This window comes from Eurypyga helias, unplaced genomic scaffold (genome assembly GCF_000690775.1).
Source record: "Eurypyga helias isolate BGI_N326 unplaced genomic scaffold, ASM69077v1 scaffold28210, whole genome shotgun sequence".
NCBI classification, from domain to species: Eukaryota; Metazoa; Chordata; class Aves; order Eurypygiformes; family Eurypygidae; genus Eurypyga; species Eurypyga helias.
In genome coordinates this window covers 550-17,497 of record NW_010224212.1, presented here as the reverse complement: position 1 = coordinate 17,497, position 16,948 = coordinate 550, and the positions used below count along the sequence as shown (strand labels likewise).

At 38.8% G+C, this 16,948-nt stretch overlaps 1 protein-coding gene across 1 annotated transcript; it reads right to left on the bottom strand.

Moving 5' to 3' along the window:
• Positions 1-3,986: 3,986 nt before the first annotated feature.
• UBXN2B (UBX domain protein 2B) lies at positions 3,987-15,364 on the bottom strand (the record flags this gene model as incomplete). The annotated part of the gene is made up of 8 exons (XM_010160934.1): positions 3,987-4,285; positions 6,325-6,486; positions 8,752-8,889; positions 9,324-9,433; positions 10,794-10,871; positions 11,416-11,575; positions 12,929-13,000; positions 15,264-15,364. Coding segments are annotated over 8 exons (984 nt in total), but the record flags the coding sequence as incomplete, so codon positions are not given.
• Between the last annotated feature and the right edge of the window lie 1,584 nt (positions 15,365-16,948).

The window sequence follows — 16,948 nt, the reverse complement described above, 5'->3', positions numbered from 1 at the left end:
ACTACTATGTTATAAAAATAGTACTAGTAATATATAATGAAAATAATGCAAAAACCCCCCAATGCTACAACTGCTCACCACCTGCTGACTGATGCCCAGCCAGTCCCCTAGCAGCAAGAGCTAGAGCCTGAGAGACTGGAGAGCCCTGAGAGGTTCTCCACAACGTATATACTGAGCACAGTACTGAGCACAGTGTTTGATGGCATCAGTTTGGGTCAGGTGTTCGGGCTATGTCCCCTCCCACCTTCTTGTGGAGAAGCAGCTGGGAACACAGGGGCAGTATGGGAAACTGCAGAAGTCTGTGACTGGTAGAAGCATTGCTTGGCAACAGCTAAAAACATCTGTATGTTACCAATATTATTCTCAGCACAAATCCAAAAAACAGCCTCATAAGGTTACTTTGAGGAAAACTAACTATCCCAACCAAAACCGGCACACAGGTCCAACACCATAACCAGTATCAAACTTCCCAGTAACACACACATGGATGAAAATAATCTCCCATTCAACTCCATAAACCACAAAGGGGTGTAAATTGTTCTGCTGCATTGTTTTTCTACTGTCACTCAACTCCTTTCCAGAGTCCGTGCCTTTCACAGTTGGTTCCAGATGCTAACTTAGCATTTAGCTGTATTAAGGATGCAATTGCCCTGATGGCTACAGTTCACTATATTTTCATCACAGTTTCTGGCTACTCTTGCTTATCATTGCACTAACCTTTGGGGTTTCTAAGTTTATTGTCAAATAATTTCTAAGCAGCTGAGTATCACCGGTCCTACTTCTAAGCACTTCAGGAGCGCATTCCGACTACATCCATCCCACGGAATCACCACAAGCTCACTGCTTTTGGCATGCCACTAATTCAACATTTATTATTCCAGACTCTTGCTGCTCATGGTCTCACATGCCCATAGAATCACAGAATGGTTTGGCTTGGAAGGAACCTTAAAGACCAACTACTTCCAATCCCCCTGCCATGGGCAGGGACACCTTCCACTAGACCAGGTTGCTCAAAGCCTCATCCAGCCTGGCCTTGAACACTTCCAGCGATGGGGCATCCACAGCTTCTCTGGGCAACCTGTTCCAGTGCTTCACCACCCTCTCCATGAAGAATTTCTTCCTGATACCTGATCTAAACCTGCCCACTTTCAATTTAAACCCGTTACCCCTTGTTCTGTCACTACAGGCTCATGCAAAAAGGCCCCTCTCGCTTCCTTGTAGGCCCTCTTCAGGTACTGGAAGGCTGCAATAAGGTCTCCCCGGAGCCTTCTCTTCTCCAGGCTGAACAAGCCCAACTCTCACAGCCTTTCATCATAGGAGAGGTGCTCCAGCCCTCTGAGCATCTTTGTGGGCCCAGAACAACCCGTGCCCATGCTGAGGCCTGTCAGGCTTAATCAGCACGAGCAAGAGGAAGGTGCATCTCTCACTCTATTCTCCCTGCACAGAATAATGTAATTTAAAGATCATGGGACCTTTAGCTCAAGCAACTAAGCGGGGAGCAAGTAATGGCACCTCTGAGTGCTTGCACGATCTTCCTTGGTTCATTTAATATCGGATGGATTTTCACCAAAAAGCAAGAACAGCATGAGATAGCTGTTAATATATGCTAATTGTACAAACGTCTCCAGTGCTCTGATTAAAGCAGAATGTTTGCAAACGTCTCAGTGTGCTGTTGAAAAAAAGAAAACCCCAAAAACTAGCAAGCCTGATAGATGGGAAATAAAAAAGCACAAATATCCAGGTCCATGGAGATTTTCTTAGGAGAAAATATTCAGCTTTTAATTATTTGGTTGCGTGATAAAGGATTTCTGGGAAAGATAAGCAGAGGTGAAGACTGAGCCTTCATAAGCTGCCTACAAGAGCAAGTGACAGGATAATTACCTGTATTTCATGGAAGCTACGAGGAATTCCCAAGAAGCTCAGCTGCCTTGCTGCGAGGGAAAGATCATCAACCTCTACCAATTTCCTTCTCCCTTGTAGACAGTCTTAACCGCATATCCACATAAGTCTGTACTCAAAGAACTGCTTTGTGCCAAAAATACCAAGTTGATAGCTATGAGTGAGAATTTAAAGTTCATAAATGGTATGACATAAAATTACTAGGTTTTAAAGTACCGAGTAACAGTGAAATATTTAAATGTTAGTGTTAACAATACATTTTCTTAGCGCTTGACAAAATAATCTCAATTACTAGGACCCCCCAGTTACTCTTAGGTGCTGCTGAGCACTAAAATTTACCAGATATCTGAAAGAAAGAGATCGTGATAACATACAGTTCTGGGGTTTGGCCTAATAAGAGGAGGGGGGGAAAAAAAAAAAAAAATTACTGAGCCCACTGACCTTTATACCTCAGTGTTTCATTAGTAATGGTCTTCAGAAGTAATAAGCAATGTAACTTTACCAGTATTCTTAACTGAAACATGCCCAACCCACAGACTGCCCACGACTGATACCACGATAGACTCTGACCTTGCATTTACAGAGAGAAGTGTTAGCCTATAAAATACATGCGTAGCAAGTGTCCGTTCCTTTCGTTTAGGTTTAACTATCTGGCAGGCCACACAATCACCACTTCATCACAACATAAAAGAAATGGGGAAGAAAACAAGCAGTATCGCCTACAATCTTTTTAGCTTAAAACTTTAATTACTTAGCACGTGAAATGAGTTATGAATAAACTCATGCAGATATCCAGATTACAAAACAAAATACTTCGAATACAATAGCACATTTAAAATTTACTGAGTCAGATATCTACTCTGAGGTAAAAATGTAAGATTAATCAAATATTCTGAGAAATTATAGATTAGCATAAATAAATTAGTATTGAAATTTTCAGAACAATCAGTGAAAACAGCATTTTTATCACATTTATCAGTACAAGAAATACAGCCCATGTACCCTCCTTCAGAGTGTGATCCACTCATCCGATATAAAGCCACAAATACTACAAAAACACCTACTACCTAAGCACAGCAGCCAGTTTGCCCACAGCATAAGATTCCTACCTGCATATTGCGGCGTAGGGCCAAGTTATTTCAAAATATAATTTTGAAGATTAAGGGGTTTAATTACACAGCTTCTACACAAGTATAGTGAAAGCTGCACAACCAAATCCCTACTGAGTATTACAAAATGCCTTTGTCCAAAATGCTAAGTATAGAGACCTGAAATTCAGGTCAAAAATACTCGGCCAAGTAATGTCTACTTTTGTGCATGCAAGTGACAGCATAAACAAGTTCTGTGTTTGTGCACCTCAATGTTTTTTTTTGTTTGGGGTTACTAAGGAACTGTGTGAAGATCATGTAGCTGCACAGGGTTCAACTGCATATTCATGTTCCGAGTGACCACAGGCCTACTGCCATGAAATCTAAATGACAGCATTTCTCCAGATGACAGTGGTCTTTCCCATTTTTCTAACTCAAAGAGGAAAAAATTTCATACTTATTTACACCACAAATAGAACAACTAGAATACAAATTATAATAATGTATTATAGTCTGCAATAGCTGAGGTTTGCATCTCCTGAACCGAAATACTCGTATGAGCAATGATACAGGGAAAATTACATAAAAACTAGAATATAAATATTATACTGCACCATGAAACGCTACAAACAGAATATACAAAAATTCTATTAGGGCATTAATTATCTGTCAACCTCTTAAACAGAACACCTTAATATTAATACAGCTTGGAAGGTAAACATAACCTACAGGCTAAGTTTTCAAATGGCTGTTTGTCAATGCAGCATAAAACATTTCCATAGTGCAAATCTTACCAAATGTACGAAAGATACTGTCCCCTTCAGAAAAATACTTCTCACCCCACCTCAAAATCATGAGGAGTTATAATGTCATGTCTCATTTCACATTTAGTACAAGATGTGGTTTGAAACACACTAATATAGGGAAGCTTTATTTTAACACTGAAGAAAGGTTGAACAATGTTGAGAAATTAGAAGAAGTTAGATATGTTACAGCTGGAAGACACGAAACCCAAAAATCCGATCCGTGGAAGTGAGGGAATAAAAAGATGCTGAGTTTTCCTTTTTTCCAGCTGTTGGAAACATGGTGTATGACAATACAGCACACTCCCTGTATTGTACCAACAACTGTAAGGTTACTTTAATTGCTGAAGGATCACAGTGTTAAGTATATCTGCTTCTTGTAGTGTCAGGCTTTCATCTGTTAGCTCTTTATTTGGAAAGGTGGTCACAAGAACAAAATCAGTTGTTGCAAATGCTGGACGGGACTGGATAATGAAATCTCGAATATCCTTAATCCTGTGGAAAGGATACGGACATGAAAACTGTGTATGATTCCATCACGACATAAATATCTGAACATTAAGATCATCAGAGAACACAAAGCCTTCTAACAGACGACACCATTTAATATGCCCCCTTGATTTTACATTTCCATTTGATCCAGATGACTAAAGGTTGTAGCATAGAATTTTTTTCTTGCATAAAAAAATGTAAAAATGAAAATGAATGTTTCTTGTTTTCTCAAATTACAGAAATAAAATTTGTAACATAGAAGTTTATTGCAAACTGATACTTAACACAGGAAGTCAAGTAATTTCAACACCAGCTGTCAAAAATCTCATTATTAATATATTCAAGGAAGGCTAAATTATTAATGGAAGGAGGAATCTCAAAATATATGGTGACAGTGATGAGAAAGCAGAGGGGAATTACTAATGGACTTCAACAGAAAGGTTTCTCCTACTTTCACTTGGCAGTGAACTTCTGAACAGTAGTTCATAAAACAATCACATCAACAGTATAACAAGAATAATTTAGTTTTACAAGACATGAATGAAAAATAAGATTTTATAGATTAAAAAAACCTGAAAATTGAGGTTTCTCTCCTAAGACAATAAGCTGAGAACAAATCTTTGAAGACCTCTTGTTATTAATAAAGTTAATAACGATTAAAATCAGCTTCTGTCAACACACCCTCAGTTACACATATTACTGGGGCATTTACCACTCCTACCCTTTCATGCAGACAGAAGAAAGCACATCATGGCTACAGAGGCTCCCAGTAAGCCCTACTCTTTATCTCAGTCACTTCTCCAGCAGGTGCTGTGAAGAAAGGATCTGGGCCTGTACTACCAGTGCACATTACCAGGTCTGCTAAAATATGAAAAGTTACTGCTCTATCTTCCTCCCTATTGGCATCTCAGCTAAAATGGCCTCATTGTGGTCTGTGTATGTTGTTGGGTAAAGAAAGCTGCACACTGGCTCTGCCCTTATTTTGATGCAGAAGGAAAAAAAAAAAAAAGGTGAACTCTTCATGTAACAATTTTAACACAGAACTGACTCCGTGCAAAGACCACCTCCAAGGCAGGATTCAGGCTCAGTTTCAGCTGTGTTCTAACACAATGGTGCAGATTTCAGATCAGGTCTGGCTTGAACCCTGCTTGCGGTGAAGCATGGGTGGAACTACCGCTCAAATCCCTGACCTCTGCCCAAAGCGCTCTCAGACACGTGGTGCAAAGCAGAGCTTTGCAGAACCTTGCACTGACACAATCTCTTTGGCAAATAAATGGTGTTGGCCAACGCCATTTGTGGCAGTGTCCCAACAATGTCAATAAAACTGATGGCAAGCTCTAATCAGCAAACTCCTAACAGAGCTAAAAAACCCAACAAGTTCACACACTGCCAATTCCTAGGAGATGACCGTCCAAAATGAAAAAAAGGTTGGTTCTCAGCATTATGTCCAGCCCACAGGCCAGAACTGCAAATGGGTATGTTATGGTCATATACCCTCTGCATACAGGCTGCAGCCAACACTTATAACCCACGTCACGTTTAGTCACAGTCTCGGGTATAACGAGGTAGAAAACTGGAGCTCTTGATTATGGGCCACAGGATTTCTCTGCCTGTAGCGTGGACTATATTCCAACTGAGACCACACTCCACACCATGCAATTAAGTGCCTTCACAGTGCCACCGGAGTCAGCTACACGCTCCGCCCAACGAGGGCCCAGGGTTACAAAGACTACACAGTGAAGTTGTCCTGATTTCAGTCACCCTGAGCACAGTTCTGGCTGGTACCAAGTCCTTACAAACCATAGGACATAACTGGTCATAGAAATTTGTGACTTTGCAGTCATTTGTGTTTCCATGTATAGAATTCTGCTTTAACAGTCAATTTATCAGTACATCTACGTTATGAAAAAGACACAGAGCTATAGCATTTCAGTGGAACTGTATTTTCCCCTTTTTGATGTTCTGCTGATATTCATTTAATGACAAAACACAAACTTATCAAAGTAGTTATGGTTATCTGCATTGATGGAGAATCAATTTACCTGTGTGTTTGATTAAATCTTTGTATTAATCGGCTTCCATCTGCTAATCTAATTTGAATTTTAGTTGCTGGCATGGAATCATCAATCAGAACAGGTGCATTAAGAATGGATTTCTCCTCCTCCTCAGGGGAAGAAGGTGTGCTGACTATTTCAGGTGTAAGGCTAAAGGATTGAAAAAAAAAACCAAACCAGATGTTACTAATGGAGTCAAACCAAAAAAAAGTGAGTAATGTTTAAGCTGTTCTTTTCACTGAATGGTTACCAGGTATAGCTAGTACAAATGAGCAATGAAAATCCTCTCAATGTTATCTGACCTAAGTAGAAACACAGCTTTTCTAAGAGAGACACAAATAATGCTTTTGTACTTTCTTGTCAAGGATTGCAATATTTCATATTTATTTTTCTTATAACCGTGAATACCATTATATTTGCGTGATTTTAAATAGGTCATCAAGTACAAACAGAACTATCATTGTTTATGCTTACGGAGCATGAACTGACAGTCTTCGATACTAAGATTTATATATCATACCTGCTTGGACTATGTTAAAACCTAATCATGCACCATCACAGTGCACTAAGCTGACCCAAGCTGCTTTAGGAATTGCTTTCAGGAGCACTACTTTACGGTGCTGTGCATCCCCCACTCTTTTGAACTACAGATTATATTCACAGGTATTTGATATCATCAGATAATAAGCATGGAATTTTTTTACATTTAGTATAAAAATACTATAAATCTGATTGGGGACAGCCTTTTGGCTGCTCTGTTCATTGCTTACATACCTAAGACTTCATAAGCTACCAAAACAAACAAAAATGCCACACAACAGGTGTGTACATCTTCCGATATATGGAACCTCCTCTTTTCCCCATCTATTTTCTTTAATAATCTGGGCAAGTGCTCAGGTGAAGAAGTTTTCACATACATTGTTTGCTGTGTCACTCCTACCAGAGCTTACCACCTCCTCAGTTTTACTGAGCATATTTCCTCACTTTTAAAGATGAAATATACATTAGAAACAGTTAAGAGTCATGTATTGAATTAAATTACTTGCAGAACCACATCAGTAACTAACCTATTTTTTGGCAACCAAACATATTACATGAACAGGAGCCCAAAAGTATTTACAATTCAACAGCTAATATCAAGTCAGCTGAAAAAGTTACTATAAAGCCTGTAATTGCGATGTGAAAAAGATGATGATTGGCAGAGTTGAGGTCACATTAACATTTAGTTTTACTGACCAACTTAATGTGGACAGAGATTATGCACTTTCGGACAAGGTCTGCGATGTTCAGTTGTAGGAATGAATTTTAGCACGCCTTGTATCAGTTCAATGGAATAACACACGTTAGCAATCAGCCTACCCTTGCACTGGGACAGCAAATTAAACAGAACCACGTGTAAACTTTGCTAAATCATTAAATTCCATCTATTTTACTACAGATACTAACTTTATACTGCAGTTGGAGATGACACAAGAATTGGAGGAAGTAAGGGTCCAATCAGAGGTTAAAAGTTGAGCTGCTTCTCTCCCACAACCCCACCCTTGCAGTATTATTTCATCTAGGGCAGCATGTATAATTTCTCTGGTTGCGTGCTTTTAAAAAACACAGCTCCTACTATAAATTTTGCAGCATCATTTGAAGTTTTAATCAAATCATAGTAGAAGTTGAGAGATTTTGATACAACTTATTTGCATATTTATGTTGGATCAAACTTAAAACATAGTAGTTTATCCCATTACTTCTCTTTCTTTACGCAAGCAGCCTCATCTTGCGTAACTTACAATGAGTGACCACTAAAAAGGTTATTTTCAGTACAGTATTTCTGCTGCTTCACTCCAGAAAAAAATATGGGAGTTGCTCCCAAAGAAGAATACTTTCCACCTGCATTGTCAGGCATCAGCCATATTGCTGCAACAGCATGTCCTGTTCCCTCTGAGATGATCCCAGCAGTAAAAGACAACATGTACTGCAGCTAAGCCAGAGCAGAGTGTATCCTTACTGGCCAGTATCACACTGTAACTAAGTTCTGCCTGTTCCTCACTTTCTTGTGATGCTTGTACAGTACTAATCTCTTTCAGCTTCCTTTGCTCACGTTTTAAACACAGATGAAGTTAAAAAAAAAAAAGAAGAGGCAAAGATATATGCAAGAACAGGCAGAGAACGCTCAGTCACAACCAAGCATCTAGCAAATCTATGAGCAGTTCCAACAGAAGACTAAGACTTAACTTCTTTTAAGATTATATATACACTTTCATGATTATTGGTGACTCTGAAATCAGGGCAGAGACTTGTGGCACAGAATAATTTTATACTGCTTCTGTCATTTGATTAGCTTCTCCAACAGTCTCCTACTTGAATAAATCCAGTTTTTGAAACAGAACACAAAGATGGAACAGAAAATCCAGCATTTTTTACCTTCCAAGTTTCTGCCCTTCGCCACTAAAAGCTTTGAATCGCAGTCTAGGCTTCACATATTCCTGTTCTTGGTGGTCTTCCATATCCAAATTAACCTGGCCACCATGAACAAGTCGCTGCAGTTCCAAAGGAATTTCCCTTAATTACAAAAATAAAAATGTCCCAATTATGTTTTGAATTGAAATATAAAATTACACTAAAATCTTACACGGTACAATGTAAGTTGATACTATTAGTATGTTTACTTTAAAAGTCATAGATGTCTGTTTTTTGAATTGATTTCATCCTAAAGGAAGTAAAAAACATCAGTGAGCTGACAGTCAAAACCCAGAATGCGCTAACAAAACACGTGAAACTAAAAGCCATGTGTAACAAGTAACATTCAGAGTTAAACCACCAGAAGGAACCAGTGTTCCAAATTTTTAAATGCCCCATTCATCACAGACACAGAATATATTTTGTGGGCGCAGGCAGAGAAGCAGCCTGGAGAGTCTAATACTTATGTACACGTGGAGAAAGCCTTTTCTTTCACTTCATTTGACATACCTCAAAAGGTTGCCACTTTAACTTACCCTCTTTTAACAGACTCGAGAAACTGAGCATTTGTAGGGTCTGAATAGGATCTCAACTCGCCATCATCTAAACTGAAGCCATTCCTCCATAGCTTCAGCAAAATTTGAACCTACAAAGCAAAAATGGTGAAATAAAAGAAACTCAAAGATAGACAAATAAGGTACTTCAATTTCATACATATTAGTTATACAAATTTTGATCTATACTTAACCGATTTTGTAGCAGACCACATACAAGAATGCAAATAACAAAAGAACAGAGCACTGCTCTGTAACTATCATTATTAGAATCCTAAAAAAAAGCAAGTAATAGTTACAGGCTACCATCTGCTTCAAGACCACTTCTACAATTGGGGAAAAAAATCTCTTAATCTGCTATTCATGACATAACAGATGATACCAGTGATTGTGCAGTGATCTTCACAGCATTTAAATTACTTTCAAAACCAGTAAACATTTCTTGTTGATAAATTAAGAAATGAATCCATAAAATTACAAATTACTGCTGATACATCACTTACAGCAAAAACTGTTCTTTTCTCAATTTATTACATGCTGAGCTCCAATAAAGCTGATGCTAGCGCCATTCAGTTCAAATGCTGGGAATCCTGGAAATCAGCCTCCTTAACCCCACTCTTATTTTCCAGTGAGCTTGTACATCCAGCCAGAGCCTTTCACCTTCGGAGCCTGCACCTCTCTTCCCTGCAACTGCTTGCAGTCCAGCACAACAAGACTTCTCCAGCCAGTATAGACCTTCTCTTAGAAAACTATCCTTGCCCCAGGTTACGGTAACCCCACTGCAACAGGCTTCTGGCTATAACTTAGCAGGCAGAAGGCTTACTTAAGAGAGTAGAAGGTAGCAGCTCCGGGTGTGCCATGATAGCACTCCCCAGACTGAACCACATCCTTTGGCCTTACTCATTTTTTGGGTTTGTTTCTTGATAAGCTTTTGCTCTAGCCATTCACACAACTGGCAAAGCGTAGAGAACTTTGCTTTTCCCCAGTCTCTCCTTCACTTCCTGCTTTTTAAGTGAGAGCAAAGAAAGGCTAGACAATTCCTGAAGGGCCTCTAACCTGCTGTTTCACCATTCCTAGAATATTTCCACGCCCTGCAGTTTGTGACTGGCTACTTTGCAAGCCACAACAAGAAAGAATACCTAACCTAAGAGGATTAAAATGTTAGCATGGCTAAGAGAATGCAGAACAACAGCTGGAGGAAAGTGACTGAAAGGAATGCTTGCTAGGAATTTCAAAGTAATTTACATCAGGAAATTCCACAACGAGGCCTTAGAGGTATCCAGCGAAGATCTGTCCTCTGTGGACAATTTCTACTTAACACACACGTAATATTTAGATATTAGTCTTTTCTCACAGACATAGTTACAGCAATACTGGCATTTCAAGCTGTAAACGTGATTAAGCAGACATCTGTTGGAGATTCTGTTTCCTGCTATTCAGAATTTGACTTACATCTTGGGTTTCTCCATAGATATATTCAGAGTGCTTTTGTGATGAGTCACCCAATCTATATCCACCACCAGAAAAAGACTGGAAAAGATACAGAAAAGCTTACTGAAATAAATATCTGAAGTGGTTTGTTACAGTTCTTACCTAGGTGCAAATGAAAGCATCAGCAAGCTTGCTTCTGTGATAAAAAGCAAATATACTGTTCTAAGTTGTATACTTCCTGTGTGGAAAATTCTACCTAGTAACAGTAATCAGGCTAAGCAGGTTTTCTGTGATGCATTTCAGTTCCTAATCTGTACACTTTTTCAAACATTAACAATTGAACAGACAAGAGATTTCCATGGGGATGCAACTGCAGTTGATTTTTTTTTTTAATCAATTTTAATTAAAAAGAAAGAAAATAATTCCTGTTCAGGTTGATTTCTAATGATTCCCCCCTGAAATTGCATGGTTCCTCCCCGCTTTATTTTCTACAGCAAGATATTTGAGTGCAGATAGTACACAACTGCGTTGATCAAATCCCCTGCTATTCGCAGTCTACAAAAAGGCCTATTTTCTCCCATGTGGTTAGAGGAGTTTCAGAGAGACTGATGTAAACAGAGATCAAATATACTTTAACTTTTACCTTAGCTTTACTGAAATCACCAGATGCTCTTGAGGCTTCATCTAATGGGACAGCCCCATGTTCTTTTGCTTCTTTGAAGAGCTCAGCAACAATTTTACTCGGATTATTGGAAGCCCCAGAAATCTGTAATCCTCTATATTCTGAGTCACCTGAATAAAATCTTTAGAACAGTAATATTCATAAGGAACAATGTTTTAAATGACAAGCATAATTTTCTTTTTCCCATTAAAAGAAAAAAATTAACGAACAAAAAGATGAACTTGGCACAAAACCTCTTCATTCTGATCACAGAAATATAGCACTTGGTTGTGTCTTTGGCAGCAGCCCAAGCAGCACTACTCCAGAGACATTACACTAACAAAACTACCAAGGTGCCTTCTGGAACAGACCCCAGAGGTTAAGGGCCAAGGCCGTAAGTTTAAGTGAACGCAGTCCTTATGCAGCCATGGCTTTATACACCTCATCTTATGGGGATGTCAGCTGCTTCCAGAAAGACCAGTTTCCTCAGGGGTGTCCTGCACGTGGGACTGTGCCTGGGCTGGTCAGAATGCCATTTCTAGCTCTTTATTTGTAATTATTATTACAAATAATTCTGTGCAAAACTTTATCTGTTTGATTATGAAGACACTCCTTGAGGACTATCTTGAGGAAGGTGCCATAAATCACTACCAATCCATACCAATGGAATAGATGCTGTAAAAAAATCTGTCTATAAACACAAAACCTGGCAAACCTGAGTGTGTTTTGTCTTTGATTACAAGAAGTGTTAGTAATTAATAAAATAAGTATTTTCTACTTTGTTTACCTCTTTCACTTAACCACCTGGGGCAAGGCAAATCAATTGATCCACATTAAACTGTCTCTCAGGCCACCAATGACTTCAAAATGCTGCTGATTCCACCATATTTTACAATTACCTCAAACGAGTAGTGGGTACGAAGGTGCTGTACAATCATACTGCTTTTATGATGTCACGTGACTGGCAATCATTAGTATTAGAATTAGTATCATCTCTCCTTTGTACATAAATCTGTATTTGTTATCCCAATTTCCATTTACGCAAAATCTTTAATTATTAGATTTAAAATAATTATAGTGCTAAGGAGATGAAACAAGAATTGTCATAAAAATATGTATTCAAGAAAGAAAGGAGGTGTTCAAATATTTGAGTAATAGATACACAGAAGAACTCAGGACATGTGAGAAAAGGTTAAAAAAGCTTTTGAGTCCCAGTTTAAGTTACAACCTTTACATCCATACAGTCACATGGTAAGGCATCTACAGCTGCCAGATCACTACAGCCAGATTCTGCTAAATATAGTTTAGTACAGCAGTGTACAGCCAAAACTTACTGTAGTAAGTCACATAGCATCTCTGTAGTTACCAGGTCTTTGCAGGATAGGCTTAGCTCACACGTATTTTGAAAAACGGGGGGAACAAAGCGTGAATGTCACAAAAAGACCAAGTTACTTTCAGAAGAGTTAAATGATTTTTTTGTTTGTTTTAAAAATACCTTTGGTTTTCTTTGTCATCGCTCATGCTTCTCTCTGGTTTTCTCAACCTCCTAAGAGAATCAATTTTAAGACTGCCAAAAGAATAAAAGAAAAAGTTTGAAGATGACTGGCACATACACTTCACTACACCATGTCATATCTAACTTCTGAAACTACCTATTTTTCAAAACCTAAGGCTATCAAGCTGTTGGGTTTTTTTTTTCTTACTTTTTTTGACCAAAGTGCATAGCCATGGCTGCTTCTCAGTGAATAAGCAGGAAAGGGCGCATGTATGACAGAGTCATTGTGCAACAACTGTTGGACTAGATGATCGCCGTAGGTCCCTTCCAACTGAACTATTCTCTTCTAGCATAGGTTATGCAGGATTCTGCTTTCTGCCAGTGCAGACTCAACAGCTGTTTCAGAATCTAGCTTACCAGAATTAACCTTACTTCAAATTCTTTCAACATTTCAGCTGGTTTTGTCAAGAGGTAAGTTGCCTAGTGAAGTCAACACTGGCTTTCTTTGATATCCTGGAGTCTACGAGGATCCTAAAAACTAAAAAGTAGTACTTTTTGCTTCTACTTTACACAATTTAAAAAATACATTGAATGGCAACATTGCAAATACTTTCAAAAGATTCTGGTTTATGTTAGGGACAGATCGACAAGCTACCACAGGACAAGCTAGGGTTGTTATCTTGCAAAATGCCAGGAAAAGCTGTTCAGCTATATGCTCTTATCCAGAAGTAGTTGATGATAAAAGCAATTAATGCAAGCTGTACATAAGGTAGCCAACTACCATGGGATAAGAACATACATACAATCTGCTGCATGAATAATGGCAGGCCACCAGTTCAGATACATGCGATTTGTCTGATTACTACACTTTTGACATCAAAGTGTAGCGGAGCAGGGCATCACTTTTTTAAGTATCAGTGTTGATAAAACATATAACTATATCCCAGTGAAGGATCTGCTTCTTGTTACTTTCTCAGAAGAAAATGTATTATTATGGACTTCGGTCACGGGCACTAGAAACACTTTGGTCTCTAGTATTTTCTTCCTTTGTTATAGTGCAGGTTTTGGGGGGTTTGCATTTTTGTGCCAACAGTCTTAAGTTTCTTTACGCAACCATGACAGCATATATACTGTGGCATTTGTTCCAGCAGAGCCCAGAGACATTCTTCTATAGCTGCCATCACGGAAGGCAAGGCGAGTAGATGACTTGAAGAGCACTTCTATGTTTCCTTGCAATTAACACACTGCCCACTTGACTGCAAACTGAAGTCTACTAAAAGAAGTCTCATTTTTGATACCAGACAAATAGCAGCCATCTCTTCTTTCTCAGACACATTCCAGCATGATTGCCAATAAAGAGAAAGTGTCTGCCAACACCTATCACACTGAAGTATTTGAGATACTGTATTGCAGCTTTTCCTTCAACTGGAGTGGGATGTGGATGTTTGCTTTATTTGTTTATAAGCTGTGTTCTATCACAGAATCACAGAACGGTTTAGATTGGAAGGGACCTTAAAGACCATCTAGTTCCAAGCCCCCTGCCATGGGCAGGGACACCTTCCACTAGACCAGGTTGCTCAAAGCCTCATCCAGCCTGGCCTTGAACACTTCCAGGGATGGGGCATCCACAGCTTCTCTGGGCAACCTGTTCCAGTGCCTCACCACCCTCTCTGGGAAGAACTTCCTGATATCCACTCTAAACCTCCCCACTTTCAATTTAAACCTGTTACACCTTGTCCTGTTCATTGTAGCTGATTGGTCAAATTCGGTGGTTTTACCAATGCAAACAAGGAAACTTCACCAAAAAGCTATTATTTTACAAGTGTCGCATACTGTGCTAAAATCCCTCTTACTGAAGATCTGCATCTTCATATGCACTTGAAGCATGGCTCTGGTGACGAAGATCTTTTCTGCTGCTTAACCTCCTTTGAAAGAGAGGTCCATACTGGCAGCAGAGATTGAAAGACAAGCCAAATACAAGGCTTGTTATGGAATCCCTGACAGTAATGATTTAACGGCTTCTCTTCTTGAAAAGAATTTAAATAAAAATTAATTAAAAACTGGCAAGACTTCTTTATAAAAATTTAAAACTACATTGATTCTTCAAATGCTATGTGAACTGCAAACACTGCAGGCCAGCAAAAGCTGGGTTTATACATAGATACATGTCTTTCCTTCCACCTGCTAAACCCAGACAAGTTCATTAAGAAGCCCTTCTTAATGAAATTTAATGAAAATAATGGAAGTATGACCAAGTCATTAAGGAAAATCAATGAAAGCATGACCAAGTTTTGTGAGTTAATACAGTAGCACACACTTCTGAAGTATGTCTTACCTCTGTGATACTTTTGTGTTACTGTTCTTTTTAGCTGCCGGTTTGTCAGGACACAGTGACTGCCTTTTAGCTTCATCTTCATATAACTCTGCCAAGGCCAACTGTAGGAAAAAGAACTCTCTTTAGAAGTCCGTAACTACACACGGGAGAGAAATAAGACCAAAGCTAATGCAAAAAGGGTGCCTCACCCGAAGATTACAAACATCAACACAGGAAACCCCAACCGCTTCTCTACATTCAAAATCCTTCCTGCTCTATGAAAAAAACCACATGATGCTTAATGTCACTGTGACTTTGAACTTGTAATCCACTGTCATTTGGTTCACACTGCTTCGCTGGCACATCCAGCCAGTATGAGATTCAAAACCACAAGAGTATATACAAAGGTATACATCAAGCATCACCTCATTAATGTTAACACGTTGAAATAAAGTCGCTAGGTAACCCTCTGCTAAGGCTGGGGAGCAAATAATAAATTTTACAGATTTTTTACCTAGAAATGGAAAAAACATAACTCAAATAAGCTTGTACTGGAATTAAGAACCAACTCGGCCTTGCTGGCTTGAGTTCAAGACATCGCTGCAAACACTTAAAAACCAGTTTTTCCCAAAGGTTCCCTAGCTGCTGCCATAACACTGGCAAGTTCAGTTTTCAGACATTGTGTGAGGCACATCTAACATGTCATTTTTAGCAATCTTACTGTTGTCCTGAATAACACTCTACTTTGGTCAAATCATCCTTTAGTTTTGTTTCCAAACCATTTTGTTCACACTACGCGAGTGGTATTAACATTTTATCGCATACACCAGAATTACTGGGCTACAATTTCATTAGAGTTTTATGTAGAAGAAATACACATTAAAATAAACATCATCTGTCCTTCAAAACACACTGCTGCAAAGACAGGATTTTTATCCCATATTATTGTGAGGGGAAAAATACAATCTGAGGAATTATACCCATTAAGAAAATTAAACTGAGTAATGACACAGCTCAAAAAACCTCAAAACACTGAAGACCTCTCTTCTGCATACAGATACAAGCAAGTATCTTTTAGATATGTAAAGCTGATGGGGTAAGTCACAGACCCCAAGTCCATAAGCAGACACTAAAAGCAACAGGCAAGCAGCTACCCTGAATTATCCCTAATCCAAAAACTGAAGGACTGTAAAAGGGCATGGTCAGGCTTCTGTGCTTTCCTTATGCCACACCTCCTACGCTGTCAGGACAAATCAAGTACTGATCTAGATGGATGGATGGTCAGCTACTCTGACCCAGGAGAGTACTTATTTGGTTCTTAAGATTTTATCCAGAATCATCTACCCAAAATGCCTGTTTGCTTCAATTGACCAAAACCCTTATGAACAAAGAGCATTAACACAGACTTTATTACAGTTACATACTGTAGTAAAGTTAATCTCAACAAGAAGGTATGAAAATCTTAAATAGTAACCAAGAAAAAAAATCACACTATATCCGTCTTTCTCAGTTAATTATGTACAACTAAATAAAATAGGGGCAGTTTCAGTTACTAAAAGTTCCACCTGTTTTCCAAGCAGCTTGTTGCTAAAGTATTTTGAACCTTCCTATAGTTTCAAAGTCACGTATAGAAAAGGAATATGCTAAAACTGTTCACAATTAAGCATTTAAGTACCAACGCTGAGTTACATCTGTGTCACATTCTC